The sequence below is a fragment of the Megalops cyprinoides genome, chromosome 5 (genome assembly GCF_013368585.1).
Source record: "Megalops cyprinoides isolate fMegCyp1 chromosome 5, fMegCyp1.pri, whole genome shotgun sequence".
Taxonomy (NCBI): domain Eukaryota; kingdom Metazoa; phylum Chordata; class Actinopteri; order Elopiformes; family Megalopidae; genus Megalops; species Megalops cyprinoides.
In genome coordinates, this window is record NC_050587.1 from 4,907,501 (window position 1) to 4,934,757 (window position 27,257).

The following is a 27,257-nucleotide window of genomic DNA, read 5'->3' on the forward strand; positions in this document are numbered from 1 at the left end:
GATGCTATTGCCTGTGAAAGTGCAGGCAGTAAAAGTGATAGTTTAAGCTGCTTCCTGTGCCCTGTAAAACAGCAGACTGAATGGAGAAATGTAGGAGCAGGTTCAAAAACATCAGCTATCTATTCAGGTTTGTTTGGCCCATATCTTGTTCAAATATCTGTTTGCCTTCTCTTCCTCCCACTGGGATTCCATCCTACATACACTCTCTCTTTTCTCACTCTACCCACCCCCTTTTTCCCCCCCCTCTCTTCTCTTTGTCTCTCTTAGCCTCTCTTACTCTCTCTCTCCCCCTCTGCCACTCTTTCTTTCTTTCTTTCTCTCCCTCTCCCTCCCTCCCTCTGTCTTTCTCTATCTCTCTGTCTGTCTGTCTGTCTCTCTCTGCCAAATGAAATGAATATGTGAATATTAAAAAAACCCTGTCCTGGATTTAATCAACATTTGTCCTTAGCTTTCTCTCACAATTAAATGCAAGTGTCACTTTTCTGTCTTCAAAAACACAGTTCAGCAAGGACAGCAATCACTGATGCACGTGTGAAAAAACCTGAAATGCAACACTTGTATTTATTTGTTAATCAAAGTTAAGTGCAAATCCCAACTGAATCCAGACCTGTATCATTTTGCTTGGGGAGGAAAATGTTAGATCAGTTGAATAATGTTCTGCGTAACACTCTCCCTCTCTGCCCCTCTTTCTCCTCCCCTCACACACAGCTGGTGGGGGTGGGGGGGGGGCAGTGCCCGGGGTAACCGATGGCGCCTCTTAATTCTAATTTAATTAAACCCACACCTACTTGTCGCAGCTGTGTGGGATCTTATAAAAGCCAATCAGGAGCTGTGAGTTACACAGAGACTCCAGGGCAGAGGGCCACAGTGGAACGCTGCCCCACTTCTGACCCGGTTTCTGTCAGTGAGCATTCCCGCCTGCAGGTGGGGGGTGGAGGGCACCTTAATGTGTGAAATTTAGAGGGCAGTGTGCTGTCTGTCAAGGAGCCACACATCACACTCCAGAGCAAAGCTCCCCGTGCCTGCACGGCCCCAGAGGCTTGCTGAGAGCAAGCCAGAGCCACCGGGGAGATGCAGTGGTGCTCGTCGTGGTGAGCTTTAGCGCCTCACCTCCCCAGCAGGGGGTGCTGTAGGCACTGCCCCTCTTCCTGTTCTTCATGCTCCGGCTCAGCTGCGCAAAGGAGTGTCCTGTATGCGGAACACAGTGCATCATCCCTGCAGATAGAGATCACTCTGTTCCTGGATCAACTTCCCAGGAAAACAAGCACACACCATGCGAGCCATCTCTGCCCGGCTCCAGGTTCTGACCCATAACAAGGGTTGGGCCTGGAAACTGAGAGGAGACCACTGCGATCGGGGCCGCACTGCTGATCTCTCTACAGGGGTAACGAGCGGACGGCTATAAGCGTGGAAGGCCGAGCAGTGGTTCTCCGTGATGTAATGACGCAAGAGCTGCAGAGAGCTGCACTGAAAAAAGTGCAGGCCTGCGCCAGAGGTCTTTGCCCCCAATGGGCCCAGCTTGTGTGTCAATAGGACTTGTGTAACAGGTAGACCTTGTCATTGTCACACAGGGTCCACAGCATACAATTTACCCTGAGGGAAAGCTGCACCATTTTGCAGCGTGTGTTTGTGTGTGTATGTAAGCATGTGTGTATTTGTGTGTGTATGTAAGCGTGTGTGTGTGTGTGTGTGCGCATGTGGGGAAGCCTTTATCCAGAGTGCTCTTATCTGACCAAGCCCTGCCTGCCTTATCGCATGACCGCATGCACTCACATTCAAGCACACACACACACACAGACCTGAATAGTCTGTGAGACCCTCAGAATCATGGCGCAGTGGTGCCCTAAGCAAGTAAAGAGGATCATTTATACACTGACACCCAGCACTGTCCTGGGACCCGCTGCGCTCAGCTCTAACCCCAGATCTACTGCTTTATCAAAGCCATATTCCCCAGTCCCCACTTCCTCTTCCACCTGCTTCAAGGTCAGTAAAACACACACATCAGCCAGGTAGCTGACAGGTGGTTCCAGCATCAGAGAGGAATGTACTCCCTGAGCAGCCGTCCTCATTTCACTTCTGTCCTTCCACCATCTCATCCCCCCTTCCTGACCCCAATCCGGGCCACCAAAACACATGTGGCGCTTTCTCAGGTCCGGCACTGCCCTGTTTCCCTTCTCCTCAGCCCGGTCTCTGAGCCCCAGCTCTCACACAGATCTCTGCACACAGACACACTGCTGAACAACAACAACAGCAGCGCGGGCGGGCGAAAAAAGAAATAGAAAGGAGGGCTGTGTGAATGCCATAACTCTCAAAGGCTGTCTCCTCCTCTCTCCCCCAACAAAGACAGCAATCGTGTGAAGAGGGACACACTGGTGCATTGTGGGGACAGTGTGTGTGTGTATGTGCGTGAGTGTGCATGCGTATATCTTTGTGTGTATGTGTGTATATCTATGTGCACACACGTGTATGTACACCAGTCATTTGGAGACTCTGAGATGGAACAGCTCAGACGGTGCTCTGCCTCTTGGCGGGCAGGCGCCGCCCCCCTCCCCGCGTATCGGGGTGCTCGGAGTTTACAGGGAGATATTGCTCAATAGAAAGGCACGCCGTCTTGTATGGCTTCCAGCTGTGTGGGGCCAGCAAAGGCCCTGGACACTCCGGTGGCCTGGAATGTTTGGAGCGCCATGGTACTGGAAACCTCCAGTTGCCATCACAATGCAAAGCTCCCTCAGGCTAGCAACTGGAAGCAACCCGTGGCTGAGTGGTCTGAATTCCAAAACTGATAAAAAAAAAAGAAAAATGAAAAAAAAAAAAAACAAAAGCACTTTAGAGAACTGTGCAACCGAGACCACCTCTCCCTAGCCATTAATTTGGTACGGGCATGCCCAAAACCATTGAGGTAAGACAGATGGCACAGGATCAGAGGGTGGACAATTCAAATGAAAAAAGCAGAGCACTTTAATAATGCCAAAATGTGGCACTTAAGACTGTGCTGTAGATGACTTTATTTTCCAAATGGTATAATGCAAAATTTCCTTCTTCATAAATAGGACACAGATCTGTGAAGTGAAAAGCTGAAAAAATGGCTTTCCTTTCATTAGTTTTTACATTAGACAGCTGTAAAATTGCATACAACAGCTTCAGTGCCCACAGGCAGCAACATCTAAGCGCAATATTATTATAGTCACTGTGCTGTTGCTCACAACACTGTGGTGTTGTTTTCCTTCATCACACTCTGGATTGCCTGATCAATAACTATATTAACGCCTGAGCAGGAAATGATACAGACACTCCACCTTAACATGGCAAAGGAGGAGACTAATGAAAAAAACTGCAGCACTTTTGAAGGAGCTGTGATATCGATTAGGGAAGTGCTTTTGGGTAAAGTAAGAGCTGGACAAATCATTCAAATAACAAATATACATTATGAACTTTAATAATATACCTGAATATTAAAGATAAAGTCAGGTCTATTTTACTGGAGCTATTTATTTATTTAATCTGAGAATTGATTATTAGCTCTTCCTTCAAATATTTTCAACAGAACTTGCTTGTAGTTTGACACAGAGGTTAAAGCTATGGACACTGAACAAGAAGGTTGTGGGTTGTGTATTGAACTAGGTACTCTGCCTCTGCTGCAGTAGGGAAGCTCAAGCTATATAAATACTCCAGGTTACAGCAAATGCAGCATATGGCATTGTAGTGAAGGGCGAGAGCAGTTACCCCACCCGGCCTCAAACCCGGGTCTACAGGGGACCAACCATGCAACTTTGACCGCGACACCAAAGAGCCAGGCTCATTGGTATGGCAGTCAGAGCGCATACTCATCTGTAGTGACGGCAGTCCGTCACAGGCATGCAAATGCAAAATACTGAATATGTAAAATTAAGTATTGCACATTGCTTTGGATAAGAACGTTAAACAGGGACACGATACAGTATGCACACACGCACAAATTTGAAGTTTCCAGAGGATTTGCCATGAGTGCAACTGAGTATAAAATAGACTAGAATCCAGACAGGGCCTTGATCCACAAGTGGCCACTTTATAAGTGTAGCATCTTGTCAGAGGAAAACATACTCAGAAGTACTCTGAGGGGAAGTTGACGTCCAGCTATACTGACAGGCAACACAGGAGAATTAACTGTTTCCCTTCTCTATTTCTCATACCTTGTTTGCCTCCATTTCCCAAAGTTATTGCCGTGACATTTCACTAACGTCCAGACTTCAATTTTCAAGCATAATTTAACTAGCTAACAACGACCTCCCAAGCCTTTTGCTTGGTATCATCGTCTAATCCATCATTTTTAATATAAAACATGCCTAAATTACTCCTTTAATTCGAATGCCCATGAAAATATGAGGATCTTCACAAGCACTGGACATTCAGACATACAGTCGTCACCACGTGAACTTTCCCCCAAAATGTAGCCCATGCTGCCATACCGACAATCACAAAACCAGCAATGTGTCAGCAGTTCAACGGATACTCAAAGAGAAAGCACTTCACATGTCCCACAATTCTTACGTCGGTTGATTATTTGATACTTCTTGAGATTAAACAAAGACGTTTCGGTTAATTATTTTCTAACTACTCAACAATTTATTTAGACTTTGTTCTTTAAGTGGGCTCTAACTGGTTTTGTTACAGACTGATGGTCAAAACAACCGGTAATTATAGCCTACTATGAGGATAACATGAGTCTTTTGCTGCATTTGTAACCGTATGTCGCGTTATTAAAAACAAACAAACTGGGATTTCATTATAAATACAAGAAAATGGGAAAATAAAACAAAGAATGAGAATCCAACATTAAAGTGTTTAAAAGTGTGAACCACAGAGTGATATCACATAACGATTTTTGTTGATGTCCCAGAGTCCATTTTATTTTGAAAAAAAAAAAAAAAACGCATAAACTCATATTTATTCGAAGAGGGTGGACCGACATTTATTTGTATAAACGAACACAAAGAGGCTACTTGGCTTACCTTCAACCGGTCATTCACCTCAGAAATGTTTTTCGTGGATCTTCGTCACGTCTCCCACGTTCAGCTAAAATCCTTCACTACTCTCTCTCTTCAGCCCTGGATTCCTGTTGTATTTTGTCCTTGTTTCATTCGACTTCTTATATGGTGTCTATAACTCAACTCAACTCCGGTGCTAACCTTGTGTTCGGGTCATTTGAACTTGACCCAAAATGATTTCGGGATTTCTCGCCTTTCTCGTCCACCGTCTCCAGCTTCTTGGCTTACGTTCGGACAACGCCGTGGCCAGACGCAGCCGCTCTTCCACGGTACAAATGCAAGCCTAAAATAAGGAATGCAACGACTGATCACTGCCAAATCTGCACGCAACAGTTTTGCAGAGGGCGGGTATCGTGTCTGTGTGTTGTGGTGCTGATGCGAGTTTCCACGTCCTTTTGTTGCCTTTACGCCTTAAAGGGGGATGTATGCGAGGTTTATATCTCTCATCTGTATTGATGAAACATGCACATTTCTCTGACGTAACGTATCTCTGTGTTCAGTACAAACTTAGTAGAAGTTAATCCATGTATTTTTTTTTATTCTTGCGACCGTAAGTGGGAGATCGATTATTGTTATGTTCTGTATTGATATTGCCCTCACCAGTCACACGCATTTAACTAAAACAAACTGGCTGGCTGGCTAATTCGCCCAACCTAAACAACGGGCTAACATTTTGTATTTGCTTCTACCTATTAGACCATAACGCCATAGTCTCCGACAGTAAAAAAAAAAAAAAAGGTTCTTTGTTTCACCGAAGCCTTTTTAAAAATAAATTTCGTCCCTCCGTTACGCGGTTAATTTTTCTGTTGCTTCTGTCTGTCAAGTGAGACCTATCCCCTCACCAGTTTTTTTGCTCGGAGAGTTGAGTCCTGGCGTCTCTGTTGCCGTTGTCTGTGGTTTGCTGCGCCCCGTTGTACCAGCTCTTGTTCAGTGAAACACGGCCGCCCACTCCTCCGTCACTCACAGTCACTACCACACCCCTCCATTCATAAAGTGGAGCGCCAGCCCTTTCTCTCTCACTGTACATAAAACGTGTGAAGGACTGTGCATAGTGTTAAGCCTAGAAAACATTCCGTTCCATTAACCAGTCTCATACGGTGAACAAATACCTTGACCAGATACACAGAAACAGCTAGTGTCTTAGTGACTGATGCATGGTAGTATACTTGGCTTCCCTTGTCTAGTCAGGTTGCACAAGTTAACCTGTGGCAGGGTTTGAATAGTGTTATGCTCACGCTCACTGGTCTCGGGGTGTTGTTAGCCTGGTCTGACACTGTTGCTCATTCAACTTGAATGCATTCACTTTGCAGTCACTCTGGATAAGAGCATCTGCTAAATGCATTTAATGTAATGTACACAAGATCATAACATGCAGCATTTCATATTACCATGTTCATGGTGACAATGCAGAATAAGACAGTGTCCAAACAGCATTTCACAGTGACACGCATTAAATAACAACAACTCTTTAGTGAATGATTGGCAGTGCATGTAAGTCTGAGGCTGAGCAGTGATGTACACATTAATTACCTTGCATTAGCTTGTAGTACTTGCCAGCTGTAGAGAAAGGCAGATCGATTGTGGTAGATTTCTGTGATGCTTGCATCATTTCCAGTATTGGAGCAAATACAGAAGCCACAATTACATTACACAACATTACATTATTATCATTTGGTAGACAGTCTTATCCAGAGCAACTTACAGTACAATTTTAGGTTACAATTTTATCCATGTATACAGGTAGATATTTACAGAGGCAATTGTGAGTTAAGTACCTTGCCCAAGGGTACAGTAGCAGTGTCCCAGCAGGGAATGGAACCATCGACCAGTAACCAGCAACCTTTCAGCTTCTGGCCCTGCGCCTTACCACTATGCCACACTGCCACCCACATGCAGAAACAACCACAGCAAAACTTTCCTCTGTTGTGCTCAGTCACAGTGTGCTTTGTGGCAGGGCTGTTGGCCATGCTACCAGTCTGTTCCAAAGTAGTCAGCCCAGATGGACTTAGACACAAGCTAGCCTTAGACACAAGGCCCAACAACATGGGCTCCAGCACACGCTTCCCCCCTGGGGTGTCACTCTTGGATTGTTCTCTCACAGACATCAGTAACAGCAACAATGTCTGAATGAAGTCAATGGAAATGCATGAGAGGATCTACCTTTTTATTCCAAAGGATCCTCTGAACCCCTCAAACTGTCCTTAGTGCGCTCAGATGCTCCTCAGAGACAGGTAAGGCAGCTTCCAAAAGCCCTTCTCCATTCTTTTCAGGAGACAGTGGAAGGACAGCATGTCCTTACCCAAGCTCATCCTCCCTGCAGCTTCAGCTAACCCACATCTGACGAAATTGCTTCTCCCCTGTAACTGGCTTACATAACACTGGTGGCTGCTGTGGGTATGGAGGATCGATAGTAACTGTTGTGTTTCAGGAAATATGCAGAGGCTGAGCAGTACTGTGGGCGGGGTGGGGTGGGGTGGGGGGTGTCAGTTATTCAGTGGGGTGAATGTCATCACATCCCCTTAGTGGTATCAGGGGTACATACAAGCTTGTCTGTGTCACGCATGCAGTTCCCAGTTACACAGGAGATTGTTTTCTCTGTGGATCTACAGTAACTCCTGGGTATAAACTGGAGGAGGACTAGGTCTGAATGTGCATACTGCGATTTAACCTGGCCTTGTTCCTAGATGTTCGACATAGGTCCATTAGGCCCAGCTATTATCATAATAATACAAGAACAGCTGCTTTAACTGTTGGTAAGAAAAGACTGATGAAGGTCAAAAATGATGGTGTCATGCCAGTCAGAACCAATGGTTTCACAACATCATTGATTCCATATTTGAACACATGACTGTGTGTTGCCAGATGATCTTCAGATGATCACTTGCCAGTTATCAAATTCCACAACCTCTTGATGTTGTGACAAGGAGCAGAGTGCAAAAGCCAAGAGAACCCGAGACACAAGAGGTTTGTTTCAAAGAAAATAAAACTACCTTTACTATAGAGTCACCAGATACAAAACAGGCTTAGAGAAGAGAACACACTAGGCATGGAAACTCAAGACTGAGCAAAGGCATTAACAAAGGGCAGAGATTAAAAAACAGAGAACACAGGTGTAAACAATAACCAATCAATGCAGGTGAAAGGCATTAACTAAACGAGACATAGAGAACACAAGATGTTATGTGGTCATCTGGTGTCCAACCCAGGTAGCAACAGCTACATTTCTGACAGATGTAGAGGAGTCTAACTTTCCGGTTTATTTGTACCATGAGCCATGTCATGAAGCAACATTCGATTTAAGCAGTGACTGGATATGGGGTCCTATTAATTGGGATCTGATGATCATGTGCTGTGCCTTTCAGGACAGTGAAGGCCCGGTAACAGCAGCTTTGACCGGCGTACAGTATTGATTATGCAGCCGTTCCACTCGGCCATGTCTTTTTTCTGCCCTCGTTCTGCAGTGGTGGAATGACCTTCCTCACCCAATCAGAACTGCGGAATCACTCGCCATCTTCCACAGGAGCCTGAAAAGCCACCTTTTGAGAATCCACCTGTCCCCTGTTGTGTAACCTTTCTGTTAGGTTTCTATTTAAAAAAAAAAACCTTCTGTACTGTTTTATTGTTGCAGGATATACAGGAGTATGGTACTGTAAATAATTAATTTGCATTCCTACTGTGATTTTTTGCCTATGAGGAAGTCAGCTAAACCTGTTTGATGCACTAATTGTAAGTCGCTTTGGTTTAAAAGCGTCTGTGAAATGCCAAATTGTAAATTGTAAATAATGATTTTGACTGTCCTTCAACTGTGCATCGCTGTGTGGGAGCTTTATTCCAAAGCGTCATGCCCAGCGTTTTCATGGTCTGACCCTCTGCCAGCACCATTGATGATAGCTGGAATAATGGCAAATGGGAGAGGGTTGTGGGGGGCGCTCAATACAGTATGCCCATGAGCCACTCTCCATCCCGGTGTGAAAGTGCTGATCGGGGGCTTTGGAAAGACTGGCGTCAGCTGATTCGAACAAAGTGCGGGTGGCCCATGCCACAAATGCGTGAAAGGGGCTGCTAATCCCAGCTGGATTAATTTCGCTCAGCACTCTCAGTGTCCCCAAATGCTGCCCCATCCATCCACACAATGCTGCCCTCACTGTGGCTCAAAGCCCGCCCATTGTCTGCCCTGATCCCCCCCTACAAAAGGCCATTACTGGACTGCCAATTGACTCTGAACAATGGCGTGTGGTCCGCGGCCCACGTAAGGGAGTCCCCCTGACAGCTCCCATTGTGGCCCATCTCCACACTGCTCGCCCTTCCACTCGTTCATCTGACTTTGCGTTACTAACACCTGACTCATTACTCAGCATTGTGGGATAAATGGATGCCTTGTCCAAGCCTGAGGCATTCATACAGGTAGAGCATGTTTGATTTCTGTGGGGAAAATCACCTTCATGTACAGGTCTTTTCCTCTGACAGGATGGCAGGAGCAGGGCAGATCCATGTGCAGAGATGACTCAGGACACCAAGAGGTTTCTTTAACTGAAGACTCAATAGAAAAAACCAAAACAGGCTTGGTACAACAGTTCACACAAAAAGCGTGGCAACTCAAGACTGAGCAAATACATGGAATGGGGAAGGACGTAAATTACAGAAAACACAGGTAGAAGACACTAACTAAACGGGCACGGATCACAGGAAGTAATGAAGCCATCTGGTAGCCATCTCAAGGAAGCAGCAGCCGCATCCCTGATAGATGGGTACCATGTTTAAGGTCTGATGGGAAGGGCACTTAACTGGTGTGAGAGTACATCACTTTGTCCTAACACAAAATGCGATCTTGCCTGCTGTCTTTAATCAATGCCCACAAGTACTAAGAAGGACAGCATTTGGAACTGTCGCCCTACTCAAGTTAAGTAATTAAGAGCTCCTCTAGAACAGCATCCAGACAGGTTCACAGTTGTTCAAGACCAAATATTCCAGGTGGGAATGCACCTGGCCCAGGGGGTTGCATGGCATCCGGGGTCAGGCTCTGTATTTGGACCAGACTCCGAGGGAAAGGACGGCCCCAGAGCCTGTTCAGAGATGCACCTGCTGCCAGAGGTTCTTGGGTTTCAGCGAAGCCTAATTCGGAGGGGTGTTGCGCGCCCCAGCCCGCCGCCGAGCGCTATTAATAGACGCTAAAAAGAGAAGCCAGGTTCGTCGCGTGGCTGCCTCACTTTTCCAGCTGCACTTTGTGGTCACCATGGAAACGACGAGGAGCGCGGCCGCTGCCCTGGCATTGGTGCGTGATCTCGTTGAAGATTACTCGCATCCCCATTCTCTGTTTCCCTCTGTGACACTGACACCCCATGGGCTGCTTGTGTTTGTGTGTGTCTGTGCGCATGCACGTGTGTGCATTTGTGTATGCGATGATTACAGGAGTCAGGGTGTGAGCCAGATAACATCAGTCCATGTAATTTTGTTTTCCTTCAGCATTGAGGAGGAAATGGTTGGTTGCCTATGCTAGTCCTATTCTAGCAGCAAAAGTTGAGCTGAACATCTCTCCCACTGATGTGTGACATGTATGCAGGATATAAAATGCATCAGTGAGTGTTCTCAATCTGGGAACCATTATAGAATTAGTAGTCTCTTCTTGCTCAAGTTGAGAGGCAGGCGGTCAGAAGAGAACATGGAACGGATCCTCAGTGTGTGTGTGTGTATGTGTGTGTGTGTGTGCGTGTATTGGCAAGGGCCCCTGGCACCTCTCCTTGGACAGCATCTGAAGATGAGTGAGACAAAAACTGTGAGCATGACACTATATGCGGTCACTCCAGGGCGGCCCCTGGGGGACATGGAAGCTGTCACGTCCGCAGATTTCTGCTGCATGTGTGTCCATACCCGCAGCAGAAATTGAATGGGGGGGGGGGGGGCGACAGACTGAGGTCAATCAGAGTTTGGTTGCATCATCATGCAGACTAGACCTGGATATGTGCCTTAAATTTACTCAAAAAACATCATTAGACTTTACTCTAAGGTCATCTACTCGCAAGACCTCTCACAACTGACACTACAGAGAACAGCTTCTCATAAACCCCTACGTCAAATATTGGTGCCAAATAATGATGTCATTATTATATAATGATATTTTTAAAAATTACTTTTCCCCTTGATCATTTGTGCAGTTAACATGATATTATTAGCTCTGACAGCAGTATAGTTTGCATCTTGCCTTGAGTAAGAGTAGGTACTTTAAATGACATATTGCTCTACTGCATCAGCTCCCATGTAAACCATGCCTTCAAATCTCCAAGCTACAGATGTTTTGCAAATTTGGCACTCTCTGTGTTCCCTAAGGTTAGAAGTCTGTGCCAATGACAGGTTTTTCAAGGAATGAAAGACAGGTCACAAGATAATTTGAGGTGGGACGACAGTTACACAGGAACCTGTGTACTCCTGTCTCAACCGGAGTGATCAGGAAATATCTTGGCGCAGGGAGCAACAGCGGTCATGCAGACATGCTTGTTCTGAGCAACTACAGAATGTGTGGTGACTTGCATTTGGCTAAACCAAGCAATATGTTCCACTTTAAAATGCTGGGAGACCTAATGATTTCATCCCTCCTGTTGAAAAGAATCATTTTCCCCTTCAATTAGAAAACATACTACCCAGATTCCTCCAGGCAGGGGCGTAGGAACCGGGGGGGGGGGGGGGGGGGGGGGAAGAGAGACCAGGGGGACACGTGTGTGGGCTATTTTTGTCCCCCCCCCCCAAACAACAACTTAATTCCTCTAAATGAGTAAAAACGTTATTTGTAGTCGTGTCACAACAACCGGCAAATTTAGAATCACGTTTTGTGAGCGCGCCACTTTTACTGACTGGATCATTATCAAAAAACACGCAAGAACAAACTTGAACCTAAGCCTTAAACATGCACCCGCTCCCGAGGGAAAAAAAAATAAAAACAAATAGACATTAGATTGTTTCTTGGAGTAAAGACTAAGTATGGTAGATGATAGTGATAGGCGTGTGTGGGTTTATTTAACAACCAGTTTCACGTTAGTCATCTTTTGAATAATTTGGCGATAGCGATTGTAGCCTAGGCTATTAGCTAGCTAGTTTCTGTACTGTTGATACGTTGAATGCATGTTAAACGACGACCGCAAGCACAGTAGACCCATTAAACAGGTTTTTATTTTCAAAGATATCTCAGGGCTCCCGCTCGTTGACACAGCAGATTAACTGGGACGACGCAGCTAGCTACAACAGTCGTTAAAAAAGCACTGGGCTAAAAACACATTGAGTTCACGAGGTAACAGCCTTTGATAATCAAGAACGTAGGAAGTATTCTGGGCTACTCGACGCACGCTATTTTCGGTATCAAATTCTTTGTAGCCTACTACTGAACAGTATTCTTTTTGATTATGTTGTAAATTTTCACATATAACGCTATCGTGTTACTTACTTCGCTAATTCCTGAATTAACCTGTTCGGTGTGAGGATATATTTGGACTCATCAAATATTTCGATATTTTCCGAAAATGTTAAGATTAAGACTTGTTGTTCGAGTTGTAGTCCACTTTTCGAAAGCCATATCCAATAGAGCACTGCGGGGGGAATGTCCTGACAAATCAGATGCCACCATCTCATCCGGGCATTCTGGGATGTTCCGTTTAGAAAACCGTTGGCTCTGAACCCAGCTAGGTTTGTTAGTGGACGACGACCACATGCATCTGCAACAAAATTTGTATGTTTGATATAAACAAAACTAGTTTTACATTATGGAAACCGTGAAGGTTATCTCTGTAAGCACACCATCAGAAAGACGTCTATCAAATGTAGCTAGCTGAATGTGCATTTTCACTCAAGTCGAGTGCCCAAATCTACACGTGTAAGCAGAATTATCTTTTTTGCTTAAACATCAAGGTGTTTCTGACTCTGTAGATATGTCTCAAAGGCTTCAGGCGTTTTTCATCGTTCAAAATCGTGGGTCCACTTCGCACGCTCGATGGGTGATGATGTGGTAACCTGACTTTGGTTACACTGACCTACACTCACCGACATCCTGTAGGTCTTATCCCTCATGCTCGCCCTGACCAAACCAGTGGTATGGCCCTCAGAACAACTAAATTGCTTCACATGCCCTGATTTATAATGGTTTTCGCCCCGCTGAAAACTTCGGGTCTCATCCTTAAAAAAGAGGAGAGTATGGCTAAGCGACAGCATTGCTGCTAACGATGAGCTTGCTATTGCTGATAGCGATGACTGCTAAAGACGAGCTTGCAAGTTAGCTGCTATAGCGATAGCTGATAGCGATGATTAGCCACACTCTAGCTAGCAAGGCCAGAGAGCGGGAATGAGAAAGATCCGTGGTTTCATGGGAAGTGTAGTTTTTAGCCCGTGGTTGTACTAGCATATAAACTAAAAAAAATAAATTACGTAAAATGTAGCTCGAAACAATTAAAATGAACAATATAAGTCGCAGGTTAGGATCGCAGTGTATAATCCGGAAATTGATGGTAAGCCATAAATCACTAGAAGTACTTTAAAAGTGCGCTTTTAAAAAAGTCTATGAGTAAAATGAATGGGGCATTTCACTGCCGACACCAGTGTGACGTACCCACCTCGGTACTCTATAGTCCCACCAAGAATTGCGTTAGCCCCACTTTAGCCCAACCATGCGTGACCGGCAGGTCCTGATGGAACGCCTGTCCATCATTTACGATTACACACCCATATCAGGTGATTCCCCCTTTGTTTAATAATACTATTAATAAAACTATTTTTATTTAAATGAGTTGTTTCACTCGTGTTAGTCTACTTATCGCGAGATTTATAATACGAATTTTCACATACATCAGGGTGGTCATGGTTTCAGTGTCCTTGAATCGCGGGTAGTTAACGACTAGGCTACGTTCAACGTTTGGCTGAACTACTTGTTTTATGCTAGTTCTGTTAGTAATATCCAATACGAACTGAATTAGACAAACCACATGGAGTGGATGTCCAGGTCATCATCAACAAGTTTGCGTCAAACCACAACAACCAGTGCTTCTTTGAAAACGTCAGTGGTGAGTTATATTTTTGATTATTTGATTCGCGCGCTGTGCTGCGCGCTGTCGCTGCCCTCTCTCTCCCCCTGTGTGTGTGTGTGTGTAACACATCACGCGATCATGTACAGTGTGTAGCTTGCAGCGAAGTTGTGCGCCTGACACCGTGAACAGGCTGAAATAGCTTGAATGGTATTGTAATGGATTCGATGCTGACATTGGGCGTGAGCCCTACTTGTATTTGTAAGTTTTCTTCGTTCCATTTCACTTTTTGTGAGAAGTGTCAGCCATCCTCTCCACAAGATACAGTAAATATACATGATTAAGAGGATATATACTCTATACTATAGGACTGTGATCCAGTCAGTAACCAGTACCACACAGAGTGCGACAACAATCAAAACATCAACGAGGACACTAGCGCGTATATACATCCATGCTGTAAAATCATTTTAAGTGCTCTATAAAAACGCAAGACTCAAGCATCATGGTGCTACGTGAGACAAGAGCTGTCCTCTGTCATCCTACTTTACAATACAAAGGTGCACAGTCATTATGCTTGTGATAACACCGGATACAAGCAGACAAATGAATATGTAAGAGATAACGCATTATGTCACCTGCTGTATCGCAATTATGCGGTGTGAACGGAATTTCGAATGCATAAAGGATACCTTCTTTGCCCTGAGAAGGTAAATGCTTATAGAAAGCAGTGAGCGATCTTTCGTTACACGTATAAACAACGTGAATGTCGCTCGCTTTTTTGCTCTGACGATTCTTGCCGAAACAGACGGTAACTGGGGCGGCAGGTGTGACGCGGCTCCTTTAGCAGCTCTCTGCGAAGGTGTTAATCCCCCCCGGCATCGCAGCCAGGTCCCGCCGCCTCTACCCGTTTCCTCGCCAGCTCCTCGAAGCTCTGCGGCAACGACGCACCCCCCCCCCCGGCCTGCAGGCGCTTATTTTTGGGAACGCTCTGCATGAGGCACACATCGGTAAGCGAGGCGAAAACGCGCTCTGATTACAGGCCACCGCGCGCACACGGTCAGGGGCCTCGTTTCGGCTTAACCTCATTAGCGCTGGTGACACTGATAGCCGCGGGGACGCCGGTCTGAGCTGTGGCCTTGAGCCGCATCTGTGTAAAGTGCAGGATTTTACAGGGATATTTATTCCAACTAATCTTGCTGGGGAAACATCTGGCAAATAATTAACACAGCTGAAAAAGGTACAAGGTATAAGGAATATTTTTCTAAATGTGATTCTGTCAATGTTAGATATTGGTACAGAGTGCATGGTCAGTGAACTATATCACTGAGATGGCCAGAGACTGCAATACACATAATGTCTGTATTGCAATGTGACAATATTTCTGCTTTACATGTAAACAGTCCAATATGAGTGCAGATCTGTAGTCCTGTAGGTATTACAGTTGGAGAAAGAGTCCACCGTAGGAACAGAGGAAGTCTCTTGCGTGTTGCAGTGTGTACTTCCTGTTGATGGATCCATTATCCCCAGTTACAAGCCCAAGTGAGCGCTGGGATCCAAACAAACAAGCCAAGAAGCAACCCTGCTATTTTAAAGCAGATGGTGGAGCGTTCATGTTTATTTAACAGCTGTGCACTTAAGCAGCGCTCCTCCTTTGGCCTCATTTACACTGGAGGGGAACGTCGCCGGAAACCGCACCGCGAAAGCACCACATACAGCACTAATGCTCGACTTTGGGCGCACCGCATGGGAGAGGTGCGTTTGTCACCGTACCCACCCTGCAGCAGTCATTCCACGTACTGTATAAACATCTCTCCTCGCCTCTCTCTTATTACTGCAATATCCTCCCTCTCACTCCCTCAGAGACGTTCTCTCACTCTTCAAGTGGTCTGCCTCTCTCTCTCCCTCCCTCCCCGAATAATCTTCCCTTCTCTTTGTCTGCCTTCGTCTCGTTCCCTCCTGCCGTTCAGCCGAGGAAGCACTAGAAGCTGTCGACGTGACCCGTTCCTGCAGAGGACAGGAGTGCGTGTGCTTGTTCCCCTATCCCTGGAGAGCAGGCTGAAAACGAGCTGCTGGCAGGGCGTCGGTGGGCCTGCAGCAGACTCCTTCGCTTCGCTCCTGCGTCCCTCGGCATGCTGGGAGGATAGGTGTCTGTTTATACTGAATAAAGCAGGTGAGATCTTATCTCCTCCAAGGCTCCAATGTAACATGCAGGCAGGACTCCAGTTCATTTATCCCTCTGCCAAAGTGCCCGCCGTGCCAGATTTACACTGGAACGCCAGACATGTGGACCGTCTGAAGCGTCCGAGGACCATCTGAAGCGTTTAAGAAGCCACTGCATCCCGTTTGCAGTGTCAGGTGTGGGGTATTAGGGTCTGACAGATCCCCTGACAGGTTGGGGTTCCTAATGAGAGGGAGGCCTTCTTGCCACGCAGCTGCTGGAGGTGAATGCATTCAGTTCTCATGCCACTTAATAAGGCTGATACCATTCGCATGTCTCCCTCACACATGTCCGAATGCTCCTACTTTCTCTCTATCACCCAGGCTCCAAGCTTGGAGGGCTCTAATCAGATACATCTCAGGTTATGACTTGGGTTGTGAACCAAGAGGGTGTTGGGGCTGGATGGGGGGGCTGGGCTATATGGCTACTATTTTACACTGTCTGAATGGTGTGAGCACACACACAAAACCACCTAACGTTCAGTCCTGCCATGATACAGGATTAATGCTGTTTGCTGGGCTTTACTTGGTATGTTAAACATATTATGATAAAAAATATAAGTTAAAACAGCTCATTTTAAAATCAGGAGATATCTATTTCAACTGGGAGAGGTCTATTTCTGTCTTTCTAATAAATAAAAGATGTCAGTGTCTGCTGGGTTTTGTGAATGGGGTCATTGCTGCTAATCTGTGAGCAGTGAAACACACACACACACCCTTTCTCTCTTCTCTCTGACAGACACTGAGACTTTGAGCAACAATGAAATGCCGCAGAAACCCAAAGTATGAATGAAAGAGAAAAATCAAGACAAAAATGAATGGGAGTTCAGAGAGAACACTGGAAAATACCAATCAGCTTGTCAGAATCTGACGCTGCTGTGACCGTAGAAGCACAGAAGCTGCAGCCAGAACCTGAAAAACATGACGCTTAACAATCCACCAGAATTAAAATCAAGCGGTGGTAATGATGCATCATCATTATAAGACAATGTTGTGTTGCATCCAGTATTCAATGCAATTGGATTTAAAGCACACTGCTAATCCATAGTGTGTATTGTCAAATCATTAACTGCCCTGAACAAATATAACATATTGTTTGGATACGCCTAGTTTGGGTTACTGAAGGCCACTTAAGACCAGTATTCCGGTCTTTCAGTAATTAAGAAGTACTGGCACTGACTGAACTTGAAATGCATGCTATTCCACATCATATAACAATTTTTTTAAAGATCCATTCTGTTCTACAAATTCTGGTGAGAAAATATCACTCAGTATTTAATACATTTAATGTTATGCTGAAATGGAGGTATGATGAACACTGCTAACATTCACAGTCACTCAAGACTGCACAACAAAGGAAGAACAGCAAAACAAAATGCCAACCAGCAAAAACAGCATGGACTGTGAGTTCACCTGCACAGAGAAAAAATTGTGTGTAAATAGTCATATATACAACAATGCAGGACACAAGGTGCAGTACAGTGGAGCTATGGCCCCCACCCTGCAGCTCCATGACAGCTACAGTACAGGACTGCGCTGTATGGATAGCACTGCACACCAGCATGGTGCGGAACGCCTGGGGGAGAGTACTGCACTGGAATGGAGCAGGGTGCTATTGAATTAGCACTGAGCGGGACAGTGTTTATCTCAGCCTGCCCTGAACGCAGTGCCCCTTACAGGCACCTCTCTGCTCGGGTACTCGCCGCCGGGACTGGGTTACGTAATGCCATTAGAGCATCGGCAATCCGGGCTGCCATCGATGTTCCGCATCAGCCAGGACCCCCCAAACCCCCCCGTCCGGCTGCGGACTGGAAGAGGCCGCTATCCTCACTATCACATGCTCTGCTGTGATATTCCACTAAAGGTTTTTAGCTTTCAGCCCCTACCCCAAGCATGGTGAGGTTTTTTCCCCATCTTTCTTCTATGCGTCAACTGAAACTAGGATATTCAATGACTTTCAGCACCCTCCTTGCAAGAGGCAAAGAACATATTTAAATGGAGACACAACCTACCAGTTAAATGCTACCAGCTGGGCAGCAGTGTGATGTGGTAAGGAGCAGGGCTTGTAAGCGAAAGGCTGTTGGTTTGATTCCCCGCTGGAGCACTACTGTTGTACCCTTGGACAAGGTACTTAACCTAGAACTGCCTCAGTAATTAAGCAGCTATATAAATGCATAAAACTGTAACCCTTCTAAGTCCCTATAACATGGGCGCCGCCAGGGAGGGGTTTGGGGGTGCTGTAGCTACCCCTAGGATAGCCATAGCACCCCCAAGAAATTTTGAGTTTATTTAGAATTTTTAATTTTTAATGTGTGAATACTATAATGGCATTGTAACTGTCGCGGAGTGGGTAGGCTACTGCGTATGAGCGCGTGTGTGTACGTGTGTTGAAGGTGTTGCAGTAGAAATTAAACTGTGCTGACTGGCACATTAATGGCAAACCCTGAATTTCAGAGCACCCTCACTGAAAAGTCAAGCAACCCCATAGCACCAGCAAAAGAAAATCTCTGGTGCTGCCACTGCCCTATAGAAAACAGTATCTGCTAAATGACAGTAATATAATGTACTTTAAAGTAAATTCAGTTTTGACACTAAATAGCAAGGACTCCTGCTTCACTAACAGGACATCAGTTCAGGACCAGTACGCAGGCTACATGCTACAGGCTGTTTACAGAGAGGAAAGCTCAGATAATGTAGAATGCTTACAGAATTTTAAACCCATGACTTTAATCTGAAATAAAGTGCATCCATCAGCAGCATGTGTTGTTATCACAACTTGACCTAATTTGTCCACATCGCTTTGAGTCATCCTCAGAATTTACAACTTTATACCCAAATCTTTCCATGTTAGTATCTTCTTCTTGCTTAGAATACCTAAAGTATAGAAAGAGATTTTTCATGAGAGTAGGTGAACTTAAGCATGAAAAATCAACTGTTACGCAACCCATGCACTGCATGCACATCCCACATACTGTTTAAGTACATTATCGCCACCTGCTGGAGAGGATGCGAATACAATCCACCCCGAGACAGGACTGGTTTGTAATAAACACTTTATTAGTAAACCAATGAAGACCTTGTAATTTTGCTATGCTGACAAAACGGCTTGAAATAAATCAAACTACAGCATACAACATACAAATGAAAACATCAATAAATGCAAACGGCTTATGATACATATAACTTTAAAAAGTTCCAAGTGGTATTGTGACAGCACAAAATTTTATTGAACAGGCTGTATGACTACACAAACACTTTCATAAAGAAATATTCACAAACCTTTCCTTGACTACTTTTTTTTCTTTTCCTCTTTGTATTTGTTTTATTGTTTGTTTTTTTGTGCTATGGACCGTGTATATGTCCTTAATAAAGCTTTGATGTGATACAAACATGCATTGTAAAGCATCTCTCCAGGCCTTTACAAGTCTATACTCTGCTACAGACCGCCAGCCCTTGCTGCTGCGGGGGAGGACAGAGAGCATGAATGTGATGAATTCTGGATTTCTGCTCTCTGTGACTAACAGGTACACCTGCACCATCCAGCGATACCTCTCCCTCTCTACGTCACTCTCACAGGTGTGGGCTAACATATTCCTCTGAACCTGTATATGAAACATAATGTTGATCTGTGCTTCCAGACACAATCTCACCCACTTTTCTAACCAAGAGCAGGAAAAAATGATTTATTTTCCGTAATGTGTCCTTTTGAACTAATCCATTGCCAGTACAGCGATCGGATTGTGACGCTGTGATTATGCATTTGTGTGGGGTCTGAGAAGCCAAGGATTTGTGGATGTACTAACCCTGCAAGGAGCACTCCCTGCCAGGTGAAGCTCTTAAACACTGTAGCATGATTTCATGATTTCCTTTCAGCACTGACCCCTTTCCTCTGGATACAGCGCTGGTGACTCTATACAGTTACATAAACGCAAGCTGTTCCACGGCTGCATTCTCCTGCCACACCACATCAATGCCTCTGTCTGTTTCTCTCTCACACACGCACACACGCGTTCCCGCTACGCCTGCGTGTAGCGGATGATCTCGCTCAGGTCGTATCCCGTCACGGCGAAGGCGTACCCGTCCCCATCGCAGAACTTGGCGCCACAGATCTGGGTGTCAGTGACACATTCGCTGTACAGGTGCTCGATCTGCGGCATGCAAAAAGGCTGGCGGTCAGACAGGCAGTCTCAGAAAGAGAGAGAGAGAGAGAGACTGAGCGAGAGTGAGGGCGAGACAAGACAGAGTGAGAGAAAGAAGAATAAGAATGAGAGAGACAGTGAGGGAGAAAATGACAGTGAGACAGACGTGTGAGAAAAAGAATAGGAGAGAGTGAAAGTGAGGGTGAGAGTGAGAATTAGAGGAAGATAGACAACTGACAGAGTGAGACAGAGTAACAACTGTAGTGAGAATGAGAAGGTGAGAGTGTGAGAGAGCAAGAGTGACAGTGAGAGTGACAGAGTGAGAGAGAGTGAGAATTAAGGAGTAGAGAGATGTTTGGCCAGCCTGCAGACAGTGTTAGGTTACCTCCACACTGTTAGTCTCTGGGGTCAAGGTCATATGCCACACTCGCACCAGAGAATCCTCAGCTCCAGACAGCAGCTGTGGATGGAAAGACAAGGAATGACAGAGGGAGCAAGGCCACTGCCAGCCACTGCTAGAACAGATAAAGAAAGGTCACTACTAGCCACTGCTCAGACAAAGGCAAAGAGTCCACTGCCAGTTTCTAAATACATGACAATGATCATTATGAATTCTTCTCTAATGATAGAATTCTTCAGCCATACATTCTAATGTCTGAGTTGGCAATAATCAACACCATTTTTCTACTGTGAGGGATGCATTTGCAAGGATACTGCTTATCTTGTAACAGCCTGCAGGGGAAACGGAGACAGTGAGAGTTCCTGTGATCCACCTCACCAGGCCAGAGAAGGGTGCGATGTCCAGAGAGTAGATCCAGCGGGCGTGGGCGTTGACCTCAGCGTGCACGATGCCCGTCACGGCCTCGTAGAGCCGGATTTGTCCCGTTCCGTACCCCGCCGCAACCGTGCCTTTCCAGAGCTTCACTGACGAGCAGCAGACACTGAGGGAGAGGGGAACATCCAGCTCATTAAAACCCTACTTCAACCATCGCTGCATCTGCCTCTGCACCCGCTCCCTGCTGCACTAACCCTCTCCCACCTCTACACCCCTGCTCTCCCCCCATACCACTCACTCAAAACCTGGGATCTTGTTGAGCAGCTGGAAGTCCTCCCCAGACTTCCACACACAGAGGACACCCGAGTCATCCGCGGTCACCAGGTCGGCAATGCACTCCTGAATGACACAGAAAAAAGCGAAAGAGTGAGGGAGAGAAAGAGAGAGAGATGGAGGGCACACAAGTAAGTGCAACACTAAAAATGGACTTCACTTGCAAAAACACTTCCAGTCTTAAATACAATAGGTCTTCCCATGTGAATTGATTTTAGCTGATATTTTAACTAATGTGGTTTACCATTTCTCTCAATTACTTTGTTTCTTTGTAAATCACTAGTTATCGTCATTGTATTCTTGTGTGGCTGTATTACTATTGCTACTTCTGTTTGATATGTATGCTTTGGCAACACAAATGTAAGCTTGACAAGCCAATAAAGCAAACTGAAATTGAGTGAGAGAGAGAAAGAGGAAGAAAAGACAAACAATGAAAATGCACCAATCAGGAGTACAGTGCACATAATGATGGATAACTGCTTCCACCATGATAGGAGCAGATGTGAGACCACAGACGTGGCACAGACCCCGCTGCACAGAGAGAGAGAGAGAGAGAGAGAGAGAGAGGTTGTACCAGACTGCCGGAACATTCTGAGGCCATGTCCGTGATGGACTCCCTGTGCTCCTCCAGCACCTCCGACAGCATGATGTTGCTGCCTTTACTCGGCACGTCGAACACCAGCACGGAGCCAGAAGAGACACCTGTGGGGGAGGTGACAGAGGGACAGTGCCAGGTGACAGCTGGAGTGTTAGGTGCATGGTGAGGGAGACAGTGAGGCAGAGGCTGGACTGACAAAGAGCCAGAGATTGCTGAAGGTTGGTACGTGAAACGATTTGGACAATGGGAAAGGAGGGGCTACACTCCCACATGTATGTGAGTGAAGCCATGTAGGGGCTCAGTGCTCGGTCACTCACCTACACAAATATAGTTTTCCCGTACAGCAGCGATGCCACGGGCGAACACTGCCTGGGCTGAAACATACAACAGAGAAGTCAGTGCAATCAGCGGAGATGTTCATATTTACACACCAACTGTCTACTGGTAAAGTACTGCTCAATCTCTGGGTTTCAACTTCTAATACTACGCAAAAAATTTAGCTTCCTATGAAGATCCTCATGACAATTCTACTGTAGCGTTCAGCCAGCATGACCGTATGGGGTTTGTACCTGTAGGTGTTTCTGGGATATCCAGGGCATGCCAGTACACCATGATGGATCCATCTGATTCATACATCTGGAACAACGACTCACCATTAACACCTTAGACATGGCAAACTGACAACTCCACAAATCGGGCAACTGTTCTTGGACTCACCTGGATGCCCTTCTGAGAGGTGAGCACCAGCAGCTCTCGAGCTGGGAGTACGCACCACGATGCCTGCAGAGTTCAGAATTCAACACATCAGCCTGCCTGCCTCTCTCAAAGTCATTCAGCATGCGTTCTAAGCCTGCAGACTGCACTTTTGGTATAGCTGTTTTTTTTAATTAAATGAAAAGGAAATGAAAGGGTACCTCTAAATCGCATTACATTATTGTCATTTAGCAGACACTCGTATCCAGAATGACTTACATAGGTTAGTTTATTCATTTGTACCGTTGGATATTTACTGAGGCAATCGTGGTTTAAGTACCTTGGGCCAAGGGTACAGCAGCCCCAGCGGGGAATCAAACCAGCAACGTTTCCTTTCGCTTACGGGCCCTACCTCCTACCACTATGCTACACTGCTAAATCAAAACACTGACCACGACCCGAACCAGCCAGTACCGTTAACCCCACCCCCCGCCCTGGGGTACCTGCATGATGAGAGAGGAGCTGGCGGCAATGTTGCCCTCCTTGGACTGCAGCTGGCGGTGCGAGAAGTTGAGTCCGTCCCAGGAGGCGCTCACCATGTTGACCACGTTGGCGTGCACCACGGTGAAGTAGGTGAGCGAGCGCGGCGCGATGCGCAGCACGCTCAGGTTGTTGTACAGCGCCGATGCGCTGCTCTTGATCTGAATGCTCTTCTCTTTGTGATACATGATTCGGTTATACTTTCCGCTTAAACATATAAACAAATAAAAAGCTCTGAGGGAGAGGACAGTAAAAGCAATGGACAAACACACGGGGTCAGAATGATACACAGATCCTGCAATCACTTTTAACAGTGGCTAGTTAGTATAATTTTGAAGTGTGCTTCATGCCAGTTTTTACCTTTCCGTGTATGACTTTTGCGTTCACAGCCCATGTTTACTCCCAAAACCCGGCGCTCTACACCTCGATTGAACCAGTGGCTGCTATTTTAAATAGCTTTCGTGTGATTTGATGTGGCTGAGTTCAAACATGATGCCCATGTCCAAACTTTAAACTATTCTGATGTAATGTAAATAAAGATTTCATCTGATATGGCATGAGATGACTATAGTAACCGATGTAGTAATTTATTACTTGTTTATTTGGTCCGTCCGCGTTACCAGCATCCTCATAATATATGGCTAATGCAAAAACCTGGGAAATGAGACTCATCACCTAAAATCTGGTTGCTTTATCCAAGTATGTTTGCCACAGTGCTAGCAAAGATGGGGTTTTTGGTCGCGAAATACCTGATATGAATTAACCAATGCTGCCAAGGACAAACAGTAATTTTGGGGTACAAGTTGTTTCTCCCAATCAAGCAAGATTGAAGGAGCTAACTGATAGACTGTAAACGCTGATTGTACCGACCAATCAACAATTAACCATCTTAATTAGCAACCAGATCCAGCTCCTTTCCACGCGACACTCTTATTTGACTAATTCGTGTCGAGTAAGGAGTTAGCTGGCGAGCGCTAGCTTGCTTTATAATGGCGAGCGTTGTAGTTATCTAGACGATTTATCTAGTAAGGTCGCAGGCTAATTTAGCACTAGTTAGCGAGAGAACTATCTGTGGTCGATGGATTCCTGCTTACCTTCTTGTCGGTCTTGTAAGCAAGGCGATCTACCTGGCTAATCCAGTTAGCGAGCTACAGAAGATAATGTTAGCTCGTAAAAAAGTGATAAAGCAAAGATGCGCAGCTGGGCTACAGCTAGCTAGCTAATTGCGGGGCATAATATATAGGCTGAGGTAGCTAAATAAACAACGACCTTTGTGGTTTTTATGAATGCTGTTTAAATTTATATCCGGCAAAGCTATTCATCTCAGACCGTCAGCATTTAATCCCCTCGCAGCGTCTGAAGCCATAGCGACGACTCCGGGTTTCTAAACGTCACCAGTTGCACATCGTAAATGCTAGTATGCTAAATCAGGTTGCGCTCTGATAGGTCAGATCTGCGTTGCATCTGTGCATATTAATTGATCTGATCTTAATCGTAAATGGATTAGCTAACACAGCAACGCAGAGTGGTCTGTGAATCGCGTAAGTCGTCCTTCCCGTTTATATCTAGATCACTACATCTGCGCAGACATGACGCAGGTCCAACCTGGCAAAACTTAACCGTAGATTCTGTAACGTTACGTGGAGGTTTTCAATGAAAAGTTACATTGTCATAAATAATTGGAACCTGAGTTGTCTGGATAGGAATAAACCGAATGCATAGTCTCCTTAGTGGTAAATGTCTTGGCTTTGGTTTCATCCTTGATACGTTTCGGTGGACGTGGTGCTGTTGCCAGGCAACCTTGCGCAGACTTATGACACCAAACAGTGAAAGGTGTGGGATCAGGGATTTTATTACAGTATCAAAGAGCCGCGGACGTTTTTAAGGTGAGTAGGCTGCTGAAATATTGCCAGTTTTGAAGATTCGTTTCTTTCTTAGACGTCAGTGACGTAGTTTGCTTGAAAGCTGCAAATTATGTTAAGGTTTCAGGTCTCTCTCTGATGGCTCTACAGGGCTGTACTTATTGGTTAAAGAAACGTTAAAAATTAGTTCAACAAACTGACGATAACTACTGCAAACTAACGTTAATTAATGACTAAATAGCCCGGTAGCTAACCTAGCTTGTCCAGTTTATTCACGTTATCGTACATTTCATCTTGCTTGTGAGCTTCCCAGCAGAAATTTACGGTTTAGTTAGTCTTGTTTATTTTTGTGGTCAGACTGTGAAAACATGGGTTTAATTGCGAAATCCAGTTATTGAAATGTGTAAGCAGTGCTTTACCATATTCAAAATAAGATTACTGCAATTACACCCAGTTCATTTTCCAGAACAAGGGTGTGCAATAAAGAAAACAAACCCTCTGGAGTGTTGGACATATCACAAACTCCAGAACCTTGGCTTTTGTTATTGCTCACTCCATGTCCCCTGGACTGAACAGGATGTGGCACCTTGAAATGAGGTTTGATGAGAGCTGATCTGCAAAACAGTTTGTGTTACATACACCTGTACTGGAGGTACAGTATAGGTGTATGGGGTTGGGGTGCCACCTGTTAGCCCCTGACACTGGTTTGCCCCCCCCACAACACACATGCTTGCCCTTGAAAATTTGATGATAAATAAAAACTCAATGTATGTGCTGTCCGCAATAAAGACATGTCTCAACTCATAATTAAGCTACTGTTAAGTACTGCTGCTGAACTACTTGTCTTATCCTCCTCTCTCCCAGTACCAATGTCGCGCTCGGCACCCAAGACTCGAGCAGAGAAAGGTCGCGCCCCTTCCGTTCCCGTGCCCCCACCACCACCCACGCCAGCCCAAAATGTTGACCCTGTGGACGCTGTCCCGGGCCGACTCAGCATGTCCGACTGGGCTGCCATTGTGGAGCAGGAGGAGGGGGAAGAGGTGGTGGCTGAGATTCTGGATGAGCTGATACACAGCGTGATGGAGCAGTGCTACCAGTCGTACCTGCAGAAACAGGTGAGGAGCCTGCTGTTATTAAGCAAGACTTAACAGTGGGTTCATATGTTCTGTTGTCTCCTATAGGTCATAAACAGAGAGTTCTTCCCAGTATTTGCCAGTGAAATCTAAGAAAATGTTGTTGACTTGTTCGGTCAGTATCACAGTATACCAGTGGTCACATTAGTCCAGTTGCAGACAAGAAGTAACATTAACAGGTGAACACATGCCTCCAGTTGCGATGAACCATGCTGTGTTACTATGTAACTATGTGCTTGTGATGACAAAGAAAATGTCTGCAAACTGTAGCTCCATAAGTCTGGGAAGTCTTTCTAAGTCTTGAAACTTACTATCATTATTATTATAAATCCAAACTGTACAAACAGGTATTTAAATATGTATATTTCTAATAATAAAAGACTGACTAGCAGAATACAGTGGAGAGGCCAAATGAATATTATTAACATAAATGACCTATTTTTGGTCATCAGAACACTTTTAATCAATGAAGTTGTTTCAACTTTTACCAAGTAACCTAAAAATAATTTCAGGACACTGTGAATGGAAATTACTTTTTAATGCATTGTAGGATGTTACAATTGTTTTGATATTCTGATTGCAATTTATTGTAAAGGACAGAGTTGTTGTAATGTAGTGAAGATCCATTGCAAAGTGGCTTATTACTCATTAACAAGAAACAAAGTAACTACTACATCGGAATTAAGTGCCATTGGGAGCTGTGAATTGAATCAAAACTCACTTCTAAATTTCTAAATCAAAACTCGCTTTGCTTGCAGTTGCAGGGCAGCTGATCTTCAAGTTGATGAAGAATGAATTCCGTTGATTTCCGGTTGGTTTTGAAGAGCTTTGAATAATCGTATCTCTGTATCACTGACTCCTCCCCATGTTTTTGCCAAGCTGATCCCGTTCACAGTTTCCCGAGCCCGGGATGCCCTGGTGCACATGGTGGAGTGGCAGTT

The 27,257-nt window shown here is 45.3% G+C and overlaps 2 protein-coding genes across 2 annotated transcripts in view; both read right to left on the bottom strand.

Moving 5' to 3' along the window:
- The window catches only part of LOC118777880 (rho-related BTB domain-containing protein 2-like), a 31,046-nt gene extending 25,135 nt beyond the window's left edge, over window positions 1-5,911 (bottom strand). The window contains exons 1-2 of the mRNA XM_036529116.1: window positions 5,867-5,911; window positions 4,989-5,307 (exon numbers count right to left, since the gene is read on the bottom strand). The gene's annotated coding sequence lies outside the window, so the exon portion shown is untranslated. The remainder of the gene's footprint in view (window positions 1-4,988; window positions 5,308-5,866) is intronic.
- A 13,571-nt stretch (window positions 5,912-19,482) lies between these two features.
- On the bottom strand, window positions 19,483-24,706 carry wdr54 (WD repeat domain 54). The gene is made up of 10 exons (XM_036529271.1): window positions 24,416-24,706; window positions 23,285-23,528; window positions 22,806-22,868; window positions 22,658-22,724; window positions 22,406-22,462; window positions 22,065-22,192; window positions 21,456-21,556; window positions 21,161-21,323; window positions 20,768-20,842; window positions 19,483-20,391 (listed from the first exon to the last, which is right to left on the bottom strand). Exons 2-10 carry the CDS (start codon window positions 23,507-23,509, stop codon window positions 20,260-20,262), a joined length of 1,011 nt encoding a protein of 336 aa, XP_036385164.1. The 5' UTR covers window positions 23,510-23,528; window positions 24,416-24,706; the 3' UTR covers window positions 19,483-20,259.
- Between the last annotated feature and the right edge of the window lie 2,551 nt (window positions 24,707-27,257).

Excerpts from the sequence above, each read along its gene's own strand:
- wdr54 (XM_036529271.1), bottom strand. The coding sequence starts at position 23,509 with ATGTATCACAAAGAGAAGAGCATTCAGATCAAGAGCAGCGCATCGGCG. Across the intron at positions 22,193-22,405 it reads GGAAAACTATATTTGTGTAG|GTGTCTCTTCTGGCTCCGTG; the intron begins GTGAGTGACCGA and ends CCTCCCCCACAG. Across the intron at positions 20,392-20,767 it reads CAGAGACTAACAGTGTGGAG|ATCGAGCACCTGTACAGCGA; the intron begins GTAACCTAACAC and ends TGCATGCCGCAG.